At 48.0% G+C, this 14,300-nt stretch overlaps 1 protein-coding gene across 3 annotated transcripts in view; it reads left to right on the forward strand.

Moving 5' to 3' along the window:
* Nucleotides 1-14,300, forward strand: part of LOC118775144 (teneurin-2-like) — a 220,770-nt gene that overhangs the window by 151,404 nt on the left and 55,066 nt on the right. For all 3 annotated transcript variants that reach the window (XM_036524890.1, XM_036524891.1, XM_036524892.1), the window contains 2 exons: nucleotides 1,867-2,107; nucleotides 10,508-10,746. In XM_036524890.1, the coding sequence (XP_036380783.1) occupies nucleotides 1,867-2,107; nucleotides 10,508-10,746 (480 nt within the window). The remainder of the gene's footprint in view (nucleotides 1-1,866; nucleotides 2,108-10,507; nucleotides 10,747-14,300) is intronic.

The following is a 14,300-nucleotide window of genomic DNA, read 5'->3' on the forward strand; positions in this document are numbered from 1 at the left end:
GCTTTATATTTCAGGGAGTGCAATGAAGCTGCACGGTAACCTGCTCAGGTACTTATAAACACTGCACAAAGTTTTTTTTATTAATAAGGAAATACAGTATAAGTATTGACTTCTCTATGAAACTGTAGCTTGTGCTCCTAATATACTCCTGTCATTAAGAGGGGAAAATCTCCTTTAAGCAGGTAACTCCAACTTAGTTTGTACCGGAAACTTTGTGAGAAATTTATCAGATTCTGTTTTGTTTGTTTCTATTTTGCTTTAGCGGTTTAGATTCAGGTCCGCGCTGCTTGCTGTTGTTGTTGTTGTTTTCCTGCTTATTTGGAGCCTTGTTCTGTTTCCTGACCTTTCGGATGGTGGAATCGGGCAGTGAGGCATGGGCTAGCAGCCTTATCATGGATCAGCAAACAGAGAGAAAGGTGCACCCCGCCCCCGTCCCCTGTCTGTCTGTCTGGCTCTGGCATCGGCTCTGAAAGACTCGTGCCCATCAAAATATTTTTCCTCCAGAAGAGGAAGGTCAAGTCCTCCTCTGTCCTCCGTCTGTCTGCGTGTCTGTTTTCTTTTTCTGTAAGGTCCACAGGAAGACAGGACTAAAGTAATGAGGGTGTTTCAGGTTAACCACTGTGGCTCTCTTCGAGTTATGAATCAAAGGTACAATTAAGCTGGTTTCACGATGCTCGTTCCATGTGCGTGTCGGTAACCACTGAACTTATAATCATGTGCAGCAATCAAAAAAATATCGCACCGTTTTGATGTCAACACAAAGCACCATAGCTGTTTATTGAAACCCGACCCCTGCCCCTCCAGAAGCATGTGAATATCTAAATAAAATAATTATTTAAAAATGTAAATAGTATTTATCATTTTTTTTCTACAGAAGACATCAATTCAACAACAATTTGAATGACAGACATGAAAAACATCTCCAAAACAACTTACTTATTTTATCTTTGAAATAATAATAAAAACTAACTAACTTACTACACTAAAACTTTTAATGGCAAAAACATCTTATTCAAGAGTTGGCCAGGCAGACAGCGCAAAAGGTAGCCTCTGGGTGCTGAAAGTGTGGAGAAGCATTATGCTCACACAGTTGCCTGCACACATGCACATGCTTGCATGCGCGCACGCACACACACACACACACACACACACACACACGTTTGTTATAGCGCTAAAGTGTTTTGTGTTACTCTAATATAAAGAGCTCTGCTTGAAGTTAAAGCTGTCACTCACAGGATAGCTTCAGGGGACATGATCTTCAGCCAATCAGCCAAGGTTAGAATAATGACTTATTTTTAGAGCTCTCTAATCTAGAGCACTGCCAGGCAGTCAGTCAATCACGTTTGAAATGGTGACTATGATCACCTTTATTATTAGCTGGGGTTTAATATAGAACACTGTCAAAGCTACTGTGGGGTACACTTCCTGAATGTTTCTGGGGAGAGTTGAGCTGAGTATGTGACAAGCAGAGTTTGCAATGACGAATTGGATCCACTGAAACAAGCTGTTGAAGGTGGTGTCATACATCTTTCCTTTGGTCTACTATTGAGCCCCTTGCTCTCATGGAGAGACTAGAGCAATTATACTTCAGAATTCTTTTCCGTAAAAAGGTCCAGACAAACCCGAAATGTCTTTGAATTCCTTCCGCATACTCTGGCTATTTTTGATTTCTGGCAGGAACTGTGTGCTCTGTGCAGCTCTGGTGTAGAAACACAATGAGACGATCACAGCACAGCTGTCATGAGTGAATTGTTGGAAGTGAGCTTTGGCTTGGGAGGCTGCTGACAGTAGGAGGTCGGTGACGTCTATGAGAGGCAGTGACTGCGCACGATGTGACGCCGTCTCTTCTCACCTGGTCCCTTTCAGGTCCTCCCAACCACCACAGCCAGTCGACCCTGCGGCCACCGTTGCCCCCGCCCCACAACCACCAGGTGGCGCTGTCCCACCACCAGTCCTCTGCCAACTCTCTGAACCGCAACACGCTGGCCAACCGCCGCAACCCCACCCACGCCCCAGTGGTGGCGCCCGGCGAAGGGCCCACCACGCCCGAGTCCGTGCAGCTCCAGGACAGCTGGGCCCTCAACAGCAGTGTGCCGCTGGAGACCAGGTGAGCGGTCTCTATACACGCACACACACATATGCACAGGCATGCACATACAGACACACAAAAACACACACACACATACACGCACACGGATTCACTGGCACACACACAAACACATTTTCTCACAAACACACAAGCTTACATACACACACACACACTCACACACACTCACACACACTCTTTCACTCACGCAGGGAGGCCATCAATGCCGCAGTGCAGGCACCTGTGCATAGCCTTACCTGCAGTATGCAAATTACATCTAATCACTACACGTTCTCAAACGCAGAGGGAAGCCACGACTGCCCCAGACAGACACCTGCACAAATAACCACACCTGCGGCATGCAAACCTCATCTGTTCCCCTCACACACTCTCACACAAACACACACACACAAATCTGCAGGAGATTAGCTGATCTCACCGTCTGAGTGCATTAATTGGGCTAACACATTTACATATTCAATATCATTGGAAAGAAGTTCTTTGCTTTTTTTGTTTTGTTTGTGCGTCCCATCCATACCTGCACACAAAATCAGGGCAGAACAAGACAGAAAGACATTCTCTCTCCTCTTCCTTTCGATTTTCTCTGGCTGTGCTTTTTTGGCGTGTCCCTTGCAGGGCTGTGAGTCACCTGCTGGTTTCCTGGACCATCAGAATCCGAGCGCAGAGAGCTTTGAGTCGACAGCCCAGGGCTTCAGGCCTGCTCTGAGTTTTTAGTTCACCAGGAGAGGAGGCCCGGCTTTCAAGAGGGTCTTGATGAAATTCAGATCAGTGTTTGACTCAGGATGTTCTGTAGTCAAGGTTTGGCAAATTTCAGACCATCCCAAACCCCCCAGGCCCACAAACCCCCACCCCATCCCAGCGCTCGTTCTCAGCAGGCTTATTAATATGGGCTCTGTTTGCACAGATGGATGTGTCCTCACACACACTAATCTCACACTGGCACACACTCGCATGCTTGGTAATCTCACACCGTGACACACACATACCCGCGCACGCACTCACATGCGCGGGAACACACTCTCGCCTGCACCCGCTTGCGTCCGAGCAGATTGTGGGTCCTTCACGTGGTCGTCGACAGGAGCCCAGTCAGATGTCGGACCATACGGTGTCACGCAGATCAGCAGCGTAGACAGACGCCCGGTGGATGGCGTGTGTGTGTGTGTGTGTGTGTGTGTGTGTGTGTGTGTGTGTGTGTGTGTGTCTGTGTGTGTCTGTGTGTGTGTACTTACATGCATGTATGAGTGTGTATGTGGGTGTGTATGTGGGAGCATGTGTGTGTGTGGGCGCATACATGCGTGCATGTGTGTGTGGGGGTGTGTGTTTTTGTTTGTGTGTTTGTATGCCCATTTGTCTATACATGTACTTTGTGTTTGCAGTTTTCTGTGTGTGTGTGTGTTTGTGTATATGTGTGTGTGCTGTGCACGTGTTTCACACTTCCTACGGCATGTCACACAATGTGCATTTTCCTAGTGCATGAGCATGTTTCACAAATAACAAAGATGGATGCTACAGTTAATGTCAGCATCCCCTGAATGAGGCAGTCCTCAGCCTAGCTTAGGATCCTGAGCATGCTGAATGACCACTGCTCCAACAGCCACTCCAGCCATCAGAAATGTGGAGCACTTCAGAACTGATTCATGTCCATCTGTGCAGCGTGTCAGTGAATGGGGCCACAGAGAGTGCATGTAAATAATGGCTCCTTCACCAGGGTCCTGCCCGCTGTCCAGTGTAGGGGGGATTCTTTATTGTTTTCAGCACTCCTGGGTCCAGCTCCCCCAAGTATCACTTAATTTAGCCTTTTTCATTTTCCCGCAGAGAATGGAACTGGGCAAGCGAGAGAGAAAAAAAAGCAAGGATCTTATTATAGGAATTCCGTAATGATTTTGATTTCTTCCTGTGCTGCCTTGCAGTCTTCTTCTTCATTCTGTCTCAATAAAGTAAGAGCAAGAGAGAGAGAGAGAGGGGGGAAAAAAAATCCCCATTACCAGGAGGAGAGAGCTGATGGGCTGCGTAGTTCTGCCCAGGTCCCCGCTGGCCGCTTAAAGATGCCCACACCCCCCCCCACCACCTGCCTCTCCCCCCTGCCATCCACAGATTGATTGTCCTCCTTCAGCGGTCAATATCTCCTGAAATGCTCTGAAATTAAAAGTGGAAGGAGAGGAGGGATGGTGGGAGTACAGAGGGAGAGAGAGGATAAGGGCTGCTCTCTGGGCCTGGAAGAAAGATCTGTCTCTCTCTCTCTCTCTCTCCCACACCTACACTGCAGGAAGCCCCCGTGCATGCTGGAGCTCTCCCACTATGAGTGCTGAGGGTAGCCTTACCGCTGTGCAAGGCTTTTTTTCATCGGACAAAATGAGTGATTTTGAAAAGGCACAACGGTGCTTTTTTTTTTGCAGTCAGGACCACCTTCACCACCACTGCTCTCTGCATGTTGCTCATTCTCTCACAAACACACATTTTACATTACATTATTGTCATTTAGCCCTTATCAAAAGCAACTCAACTAGGTTGCAATTTTTGCATGATATCCAGCTGGATTTTGTACTGAGGCAATTGTGGGTTGAGCTCCTTGCCCAGGGGTACAGCAGCAGTGAGAGAATCGAACCTGCAACCTTTCGGTTACGAGCCTTTCTCTTCTACCACTGTGCTACACTGCTGCCTCCTGTTTTATGCATTCAAAACGCAACCGAGCTTTCAAAGCCCACGCTTGTTGTTTGCCCTGAACAATCTGAGGTAAACATGAGAATAGGCCACTATTAGACCATAGAGAAGGAAGAGTCTATGTTGAGGTGCAGCAGAGGAAAAGAATGTGTGTAGGAAAGGTAGGAAATAGACCTGATTTCCAGGCACAGTTAAGGTAAGGTATGGGTTAAGGCGTCATGGAGGTAGACAGTATCTTCAGGGGAAGTGGAGGTAAAATCAGTGTGCATTTCTTAATAATGTCATTTGTAATGCTATATAAATTTCAAGATTCCCATGGCTCGACTTTGGAGGTGGTTGTTTTCGGTACCTGTAATTTGCTGGAGTAAAGCTGATCTGAGGAGTCATTCTGTTGTCTGAGGCTGCCCTCCAGAGTTAACCACTATTTGCTGGTACCTAAGACTGATCATTTTCCTCAAGCAATATTGAGCTCTCCACCTGATCAGAAATAATATATCTAGCCGCCAGCAGTGGACTGAATATGTACTTTCTTATTACCTCATTAAAGATGTACCATAAGGTCTTCTCACTTATGAATGAATAAATGTATTACACTGCAATAAAAAAACATTTTTTATTGTCATTCCTGAATGTGATAATTGTCACAGTTTCTCCAACTGGCAGGTCTAGTGACATGCTGGGACAGTTTAACTCCCACTGAATTCCTGTTAATAATCTGAAATCCTGCATCTCACATGCTAATTGTTCCGGTCCACCTTGGTCTCACTTGTAGATACAGAGAGAGCGAGAGAGAAAGAGGTACTGTGAAAGTGCTAACTTTATGAGTTATCTTTCCGTGTTTGTTTTCATGGTTGCGTCGGTGTGTTTAGAGAGACAGAGCTGTACTCTGAGCCAAACACCGTGCTCAGTTTCTTGATCTGACCGTGTCCGTAACTCAGCTGGATCGAAGAGGTTTCTTCCACTTTCCTGACACAGGTGGAATTGTGGGTAAAAACACATAAGCATTGCAATTAATCTAAAACCTCTGGCCCTGCACTTAGTCTGCAGCTGTCATGACAACCTCAACGTTTTGCTGAATCAGTGCAGCAGCAGTAAGCAGGGTACAGTGAACAGGGTAACTGTGCAGCCCAGATTCTTAAAAAGCAGAGCACGCGTCGCATACTGCAAATACTGTTATTTTTAAAGTCTGCTTCGTGAGAAAAACCTTTGTGAAAAAAATTTCCTGTGCATTGGGTGCCAGGGTTTGTCTCTGCTTGTCTGGTGTTAATTGTCTGTGACTTTTCCTGTGGGTTGGTGTCAGGGAAGGCTCTGGGAAGCGGGGATTAGTGCAGGCACCTCTTACAGCTCATCTGTGCTAATGATGCAGAAGCTTCATTAGGGTTTCACTCCGTGAGATCACACAGCGCTTCCCAGAGACAACACCCCCCCCCCCCCCCCCCCCCCAACACACACACACACTTCCTCAATTCAATTCAGATTACTCTGAGTCCAAATGCTTATTTGGTAGGAAATGCATTGTAAGATATTGCCAAAGCATAAAGTAATACATTTAAATCAAAACTTATGAATAGGTAGTAAGTGCTATGTAAACCATGTTTAGTAATGATATGTAACTGTAATGATAAGTACAAGAAATGTTTATAACAATAACAGGAAGATGATAGTGATGATGATGATGATGATGATTCAGTGAATAAGTAATCCACATCTTTTTATGTATCCATAGTATTTCACACACAAATACTGTATGCATATATGTACACACACACACACACACACACATACACACACAGTGTGTGTGATCGGTGCCTTCCCCTAACACTGTCAAAGTGTCAGCAGAGTTTCAGGCATGAATACACTATGAATAGATGGATGTCCCAGTCACTGGTGCTCTGCTCAAATGGAGACAGAGTTTTAACACCTATGAGTTCTGTTTTGGGGCTTTTAGTCTAAAGTACAGACGTTCTGGATATCTGGAATGTCATTGGGTGGTTCCCTGTGGGAGAATGTCTCAAAGTGTCAGTCTCGATTTTCTATAAAAAATAACACATGCAAAACAGGCACAGTAAATTAGAGACTGATCCAGAGATAACAATGTAAACACTTACAAATTTCATAGGTATATAGATATTTCTGGTGCTTGACAGTTTTTTTTTCGTTATTGAATTATATTTTTTAATGCAGTTTTTACTCTTTTTTTTTCTTTCAATTTGCAGTTGTAAGAGGCAAGGCTTGATTGATTTATTGCTTGTTTTACCTCTGTTACGGGATCAGAGGGGCTTAAGTCAGAATTGGACAGGTAATTAATCAGAGTGGACGGTTCGGGGAGGAGAGACGGCCTGAGCGATGTGTCCATTAGTGCATGAAACACGCTGACCAGGGGAGGCTCAGGGTAGCAATTAGGGTTCATTGCTTCGTATGGGTAGTGTGTCGTTCTCCTCTCTATCCACCCTACCCCACCCACACTTTCACCCATCACTCCAGTCGGTAATTATCCAGAAGCAGACTCAAGACAGTAGAAAGGATGGTAAACCGCATCTTTAATGAAGACAACCAGTCTTTTTCTCACTTTTCAGGGGCCAATCGCATGAGCTGCATGCCTGGCCTGCTTGGCAATACCATGAAGTGTAGGTCAGGCCACGCCCCTAGCCCAGCCCCATTGGCCAGTGATGTCACTCCCCCTCCTGGTCCCATGAAAGCATGGTTTCCTGGGAGGAGAGAGGGAGGAATGGTGGGACCGGTATGCTCCAGTGGTTACAGGACTCTTTAAGCATGTGCGTCCGCCTCTCCTGCCTGTCTGTCAGACAGCCTTCCAATGCATCAGCAGCTCCCTCTTTTTTTCTGTCCAGAGTTTTTTCCTCCGTCTGCCTAACAATACACGTGACAGGAGAGTAGGAGAGAGAATCTGTGTGTGTGTGCGTGTGTGTGTTTGTGTGTTGTGTGCATGTGCATGTGTGTATGTGTGTGTGAGTGTGTGTGCATGTATGTGTGCGTGCGTGTATGTGTATGTGTGCGTGTGTGTGCATGTGTGTGCCTGTGTTCTAGGACTGCTTCATTCAGACTCCCCACGCCACCCCTGAGTCTGTGTAAGAGGCCATTCTCTCCCACAGAAGCCTCAGGCCTGTGAAGGAAGCCGTTTCATCTGACACATTACAAAGGAACGCTTTGCTTTCTCTCTTTGTGTTACATACTCAATTTCACTGTTGGTTTTGGCACTTTGTATTTATTTATTTATTTATATATTTACTCTATTATACCTCCTTTAAATTGGCCAGGGACAAACTTTTTCAATTTTGTTTTTTTTTTCTCTCTCTCTCTCGCTCTGTTATTTATTCTGTAACCAGACAGACAAAGTTTTAATTTGGCATCATGGCTGAGGACGGGGCTGTGTGCGGCCATAATGAGTGGGCTGCAGGGGTGAGGATAATTGGTAGAAATCCGCGTTTGATCCGGTCCCTTTTTCTCCGAGATCGGGGGAGGAATTAGATCCTGTCCCATGTGGAAGTCGGGGAGGCAGACGGAGAAGCCGGGGAGAGGTGGACCACGGTTATCTTCTGTGGAGACAAGGAGGGGCCTGGGGGAGGGGGGGAGTGGAATGAGATCTAAGAGAGGAAGGGTTTTATGGAAGCACAGTCTGGGAGCAGCTGTTATCAAAGAGGGCCGGTCAGGGTCCTCAGATTTGGATGGATTCTCGTCTGCCCCGCGCAATGGGGTAGGGGGTGCGAGCTGAACCAAAGGGCACGACATGGGGTAACAGACCCTTCTTTCTAACCAAACGAGGGAGAGGACAAGTCGGACTGGGTCAGTACAGAGCAAGAGACTGTGTGGCTGAGAACCCCCCACCGGTGCTGTGCTAAACTGCAAATCCTCTCTCTCTGCATGAGGCTCTAACCTCGGCATCACTCTCAAATAGCAATCTGGACGAGATCCCACTGCATTTCTGTAAGGGGGGGGGGGGGCCTGCTTTGAACTTGATTCATAACCAGAAGGTTGCAGGTTTCGCTCCCAGAGGAGGCTGCTTCCGCCATACCCTTGAGCAAGGTACTTAACCCGGATAACCTCCGCGAAAATCCCACTGCATAAAAATAGCCGGATGATATGTAAAACGTGAACAGACAGGGTCACCCTGGAAATGGAAATAAAAAAACAGAAATTGGCATCTAACCGGCAAAATTAATAATAGAAGGCATTACACGAGGCAAGCTATACAGAATATAATCAGCGCAGGGAATATTCAACGTAAATACATTATTTCTGAACACTGGCTGTCTGTGGTTTGGTTTATCTGTCTGTATAGTGGCAGGTTGGCTCAAAAAAGGACTTCATTTGCCAAAGAGCAGACAGTGAATTCATTGATGAATTTAAGGAAGCATATGACTCAGACGCAAAGCAAAACTGTAGAAGTTATATTAGTAGTATTTTAGCTCTTCTGATTGCTGATTGTATTTTGACACCTGCCATAGGGTACAGAAGAACTGTGATCTCGTAAGAGTATCCTTTACAAGTACATGTGTCCCACACTGTGTGCTATTATTAGTATTACTAGCAGTAGTAGTAATACTATATTTTGGTATTTTTAGACTATTTTCAATAACAATAATAACAATTTTTTATTGTTTAGTTTGCTTAGAAAGCAACCTTAGCATGGATGTTTTTGTGAAGTTGAGTGCCTCGCTCAAAGGTATAACAGTGGTGGCCCACATGGGGTTTGAACCCATGCCCTTCTGTTTAGAAGCCCTTCAGTTCTTCATTGAGCCTTGTCTTGAGGCCTTTTGTAGTTTTCACTTTCCTTTATTTCCTGTCTGACATCACATAAGGGATGGGGCTTGCCAATACATCTGGGAGGGGAAGACGACCTCAGTGCATAAATTATTAAGGGCTGTAGCTTCTCACAAGTGTGCCTGCTGCATGTGTGTCTGATGATTGTGTGCATGAGGTGTACATCACAAGCTTTCTCACGACACTCAAACCCAGAGATTTTTTTTTTTTTTGCGTGTGTGGACTGCAGTTTCCACTTCCAGGCTAATCTGATAGGTCCTTTTTTGCCAGTGGCAGGTTGACCTTACCAAATGTGCCCCGTTGGGCACTCAGCATGCTTAGCTGCTAATAATCACCAGCTCTGACCCAAGCAGGCCCCTATCCTCAGAGGTCCTGGGGAATTCTGGGTAACAGAGGTGGGACAGTGTTACATAGTGAGGAGAGAGAGTAGGGCCTCTGTGGTCCTCTGTACCCCACTGCTAGCCTCTCCCTGTCCCCCATCAGTGGCCTCACCTGGTCCCCGGTCTACATCTCTTTCCTCTTCCCCAGCCACATCTGATACATCCATCACCCTTCCATTATTCTTCCTCTGTCTCTCTCTTTCTCTCTCACATGTTCTCTTCCTCTCTATGTCTCTCTCACTCTCTCACAAACACAGACACTGCATTACATAATTGTCATTTAACAGACACTCTTGTCCAGAGCGACTTACTCACGTAACGGTTTTTAGATGTTATCCGTTTATACAACTGGGTATTGACTGAGGCAATTCTGGGTTAAGTACCTTTCCAAAGTGTACAGCAACAATGCCCCAACAGGGAATCGAACCAGCAATGCGACCTGGCTGTGAGCCCTTGGATACAAGCCCTGCTCCTTACCACTATGCTAAACTGCTGTCCTCTACAGTGTATGTTTATGTAGATAGAAATGCAGATACTAAATGCTTTACCCTTTTCCTGCTCCCTCTCTCTCCCTCTTCAGGCACTTCCTGTTTAAGACATCCTCAGGGACCACGCCCCTGTTCAGCAGCTCGTCGCCGGGATACCCCCTCACGTCCGGGACGGTGTACTCGCCCCCGCCCCGCCTGCTCCCTCGCAGCACCTTCTCCAGGAGCGCCTTCAAGCTGAAGAAGCCCTCCAAGTACTGCACCTGGAAGTGCGCGGCCGTGTGCTCCATCGCCGCCGCCGCCCTGCTGGCCATCCTGCTGTCCTACTTCATAGGTACAGAACCTCCCATCATCTTTCATTCTGCCTCATCCTGCCCCACCCTGCCCCACCATAACCCATCCTTCCCCAGCCTGACCCACCATAACCCATCCTTCCCCAACCTGACCCACCATAACCCATCCTTCCCCAACCTGACCCACCATAACCCATCCTTCCCCAACCTGACCCACCATAACCCATCCTTCCCCAACCTGACCCACCATAACCCATCCTTCCCCAACCTGACCCACCCTAAGCCATCCTTCCCCAACCTGACCCACCCTAAGCCATCCTTCCCCAACCTGACCCACCCTAAGCCATCCTTCCCCAACCTGCCCCACCATAACCCATCCTTCCCCAACCTGCCCCACCATAACCCATCCTTCCCCAACCTGCCCCACCATAACCCATCCTTCCCCAACCTGCCCCACCATAACCCATCCTTCCCCAACCTGACCCACCATAACCCATCCTTCCCCAACCTGACCCACCATAACCCATCCTTCCCCAACCTGACCCACCCTAAGCCATCCTGCCCCTTACTGCCCCATCTTGCCCCATCCTGCCTCATCCTGCCCCAGCTTGCCCTACCCTGCCCCAGCCTGACCCATCCTGCCGCATTCTGATCCATCCTCCCCCATCCTGCTCTTCTATTTTATAGACATGGCCTGCACTCCCCTGCCCCCCTTCCCAGCCACTGGAAAAGGGGCCACGGCAAGCTGGGCCCAGTCCCCTTATTATGGGATGTCAGCACGCCTTTGCCTCGGTTTCGCTTGCGGCCCGGTCCTTGGCTCGATCGTGTCAGAACTCCTTGACAGCTGGCGCGCTTGCTTGCCCAATGTAGGATGCTGCTCGGGCAGAATTTCAAACGCAGGTCTTTGAAATCTATTTCTGAGAGGTGGCTGCTCGCGGAGGCAGCGGTCTTCTGGCACTCCTGTACCGAGCCCAGGCTATCTGTAAGTCAGATGAACTTTTTGATGTTTTAGCACTGCCTCTATCCCCACGGTCCCAGTTTCAGAGAGCTGTCAGGATTTACATGGCCAGGTATCCACAGGGCAGGACGGGCTCCGGTGATCGGGTACATTCGGGGGTGTATGGCTCACGGTGTCCTGGGAGTGAACCGAACCCAGTTTGTCATTGGCGCCGGTGAGTCTGAAGGACCCGCGGTTCTGTGGCTACACATTTCTCTCCAGACCCGGCAAAGCCCAGGAGCTTAGAGGCAACTTAGGGCTGCCTCACCGCTCCAGCAGAGGTAATGAACACAAAGACCGCCAGTTCTGTGCACCAGCGACAAAGACTGAAAGGGTGGAGGAGAGTCTTTGATGAGCTGCTAATGGATTCTGCCGTTGCATCACCCAGCAGTAACAGGTGAACAATCGACTTTCTGGAAAGATAATAGGCAGGATTCTGTGTTCGGCAAAACACTGCGCCGCGCTGGCCAGAACTCAATCTCTTTCAGATATCCCCGTTACAAAGCTCGCTTTGTCGGTTGATGGCATTCGTGGCTGATTTCTTTGAGAGTTTCTTTGTGAGCTTAGCCAGGCTGAGTCCCAGCCATCTCAGGAGGTCCCCCTGCAGGTGGGAGACTGAAAAGAAGGACAGTACAGAGGAGAAGAGGGCCGCTCTCTCGCGCGCCCCCCCCTTTTTTTTATCATTTATGTATTTACGCGTTTGTTTATTCATTTGTTTCTTTTCAGCCAGTGACGCGCAGCGCCGAGCCGCCCGGTCCCCTCGAGGCATGGTGTGGAGAATTGGCTCATTGTCTCGGCCTAGCGGAGGGAGGAGCTGGCTCTTTGGGTGCACTGATGCAATGACTGGAGAAACTTTCCTATTACCGATGGGATTAGCTTTAGATTGTGCGGCATTCAGTGGAGACCAGGGGTGCAGCGGAGCGAGGATTCGCTGGACGCTGTGACTTTTTTTGGGGAAAGTGGGACTTTGTTGGGGTGGGGTGCTTTGTGTGTGAGTGGGTGGTTGGGGTGTCGTGTTTTTGGGACAGGGGGTCTTTGTGGGCACTGTACTCTCCCCAGGGACCCAGCCCCCGACCCCCGCAACTAATTTCATCTGCAACTAATTTTGACCATAACTTAGTTGCAGACAAAGGTGGTGCTGCAGCAACATTGCTATGCAAACTCAGAACGCTCTCACTGGCTGTCCTGGGAGAGACACGCAGAGTGGCAGCACGTTAAGAGCTTCCTGCTCTCCGCCACTGCGTATGAGGGCCTCGGAGATACCGCCCCACCGCTAGTCTTTCAGACTTTCCAGAAACATCAGCCTCCACCCGGGAAAATCTGCTGTGAAAGCGTGCTGTTGGTGTTCCTTATCTGCACAGGTTTACCCAAAGTTCCTGCAGCCCAGGTTTAAGCGATAAAGGTATATAACACTCTTTTTTTGAGTGTAAGCAGCTGAGCCCTGAATGAGCCCCTGTGGATTTTCAGGAATGAGGCTGAGGGATGTAAACGCTTTACATTACATTATTTATGTACTTACTCAGCAGCTGCACTTAAACGAGGGGAATTTACATTCTCTGTAATCCATTGTGGATCCGCTGGGGAAATTGCAGTAAATACCTTGCTCAAGGGTACACTGGCGTTAGCAACTTGGGATTCAAACTCATGATCCACATTTTCAGAACCAAGTTCCTCACCCACTTCGTCATATGTAGAGCAGCACAGGGCTGGAGATGCCAGGAAAGATGTTCGCAATTTGTCATGTGTGCTGCATCATGTTGGATAGTTTTTTTCCTCTGTTGGCTGGTTTGAAGTTTGGAGTTGGCTCACTCGGACATTTTTTCATTCCTCCAGTGTTTACGGTGCGTAGAGGCACAGACCAAGAGCATCTTCAGGGCTGAGAGGATGCTGGTTGCTAGGATACAGGTGAGCGGTCCTGATGCAAGTAGAGCAGGTCTGGCATCATGTGTTGTGGAGAATGAAGGGTTCTCTCTTCGGCAGACTCCCGCGGGTCTGTCTCCTGTAAGGACAGCATGACTAATTTACTCTAATTGATGAAAGAGAAAGAGAAGAAGAGATAGCTGATGAGCACCTCGTGGTGCAGCTGCACCCATTCCCCCCCTCCCCGCTCCTCCCTGGGTGTTTGTTCTGCTCTGTTTTCTCAATTCACTCTGTCAGAGCTGCTGCCATGATGCGGGATTTGCAGTGATCACACGGAACGAGACCCGGGGTCTGAGGAGAAGAGAATGACGATAAGGAGAAAATGTGTGTGTGTGTGTGTGTGTGTGTGTGTGTGTGTGTGTGTGTGTGTGTGTGTGTATACGCACACGGAGAATGTCTGCAGCAGACTGTTTGCCTGTTTCTGCTGTGATACTGAGTTGGTATTTGTGCAAGTCACTCTCACTCAGGGAGATTGGAGGGCCTTGTGTGTAGGCACGCATACAGATATGCCAAAACAAACACTCACACATACACACCACACATGCACACCACATGCACACAGACACACACACAGACACACACACACACACATACACACACACACACACATATATCAACCACACATAATCTCACACATACAAACATACACACACACAAAGCCCACACATACACATATTG

This window comes from Megalops cyprinoides, chromosome 3 (assembly GCF_013368585.1).
Source record: "Megalops cyprinoides isolate fMegCyp1 chromosome 3, fMegCyp1.pri, whole genome shotgun sequence".
NCBI classification, from domain to species: Eukaryota; Metazoa; Chordata; class Actinopteri; order Elopiformes; family Megalopidae; genus Megalops; species Megalops cyprinoides.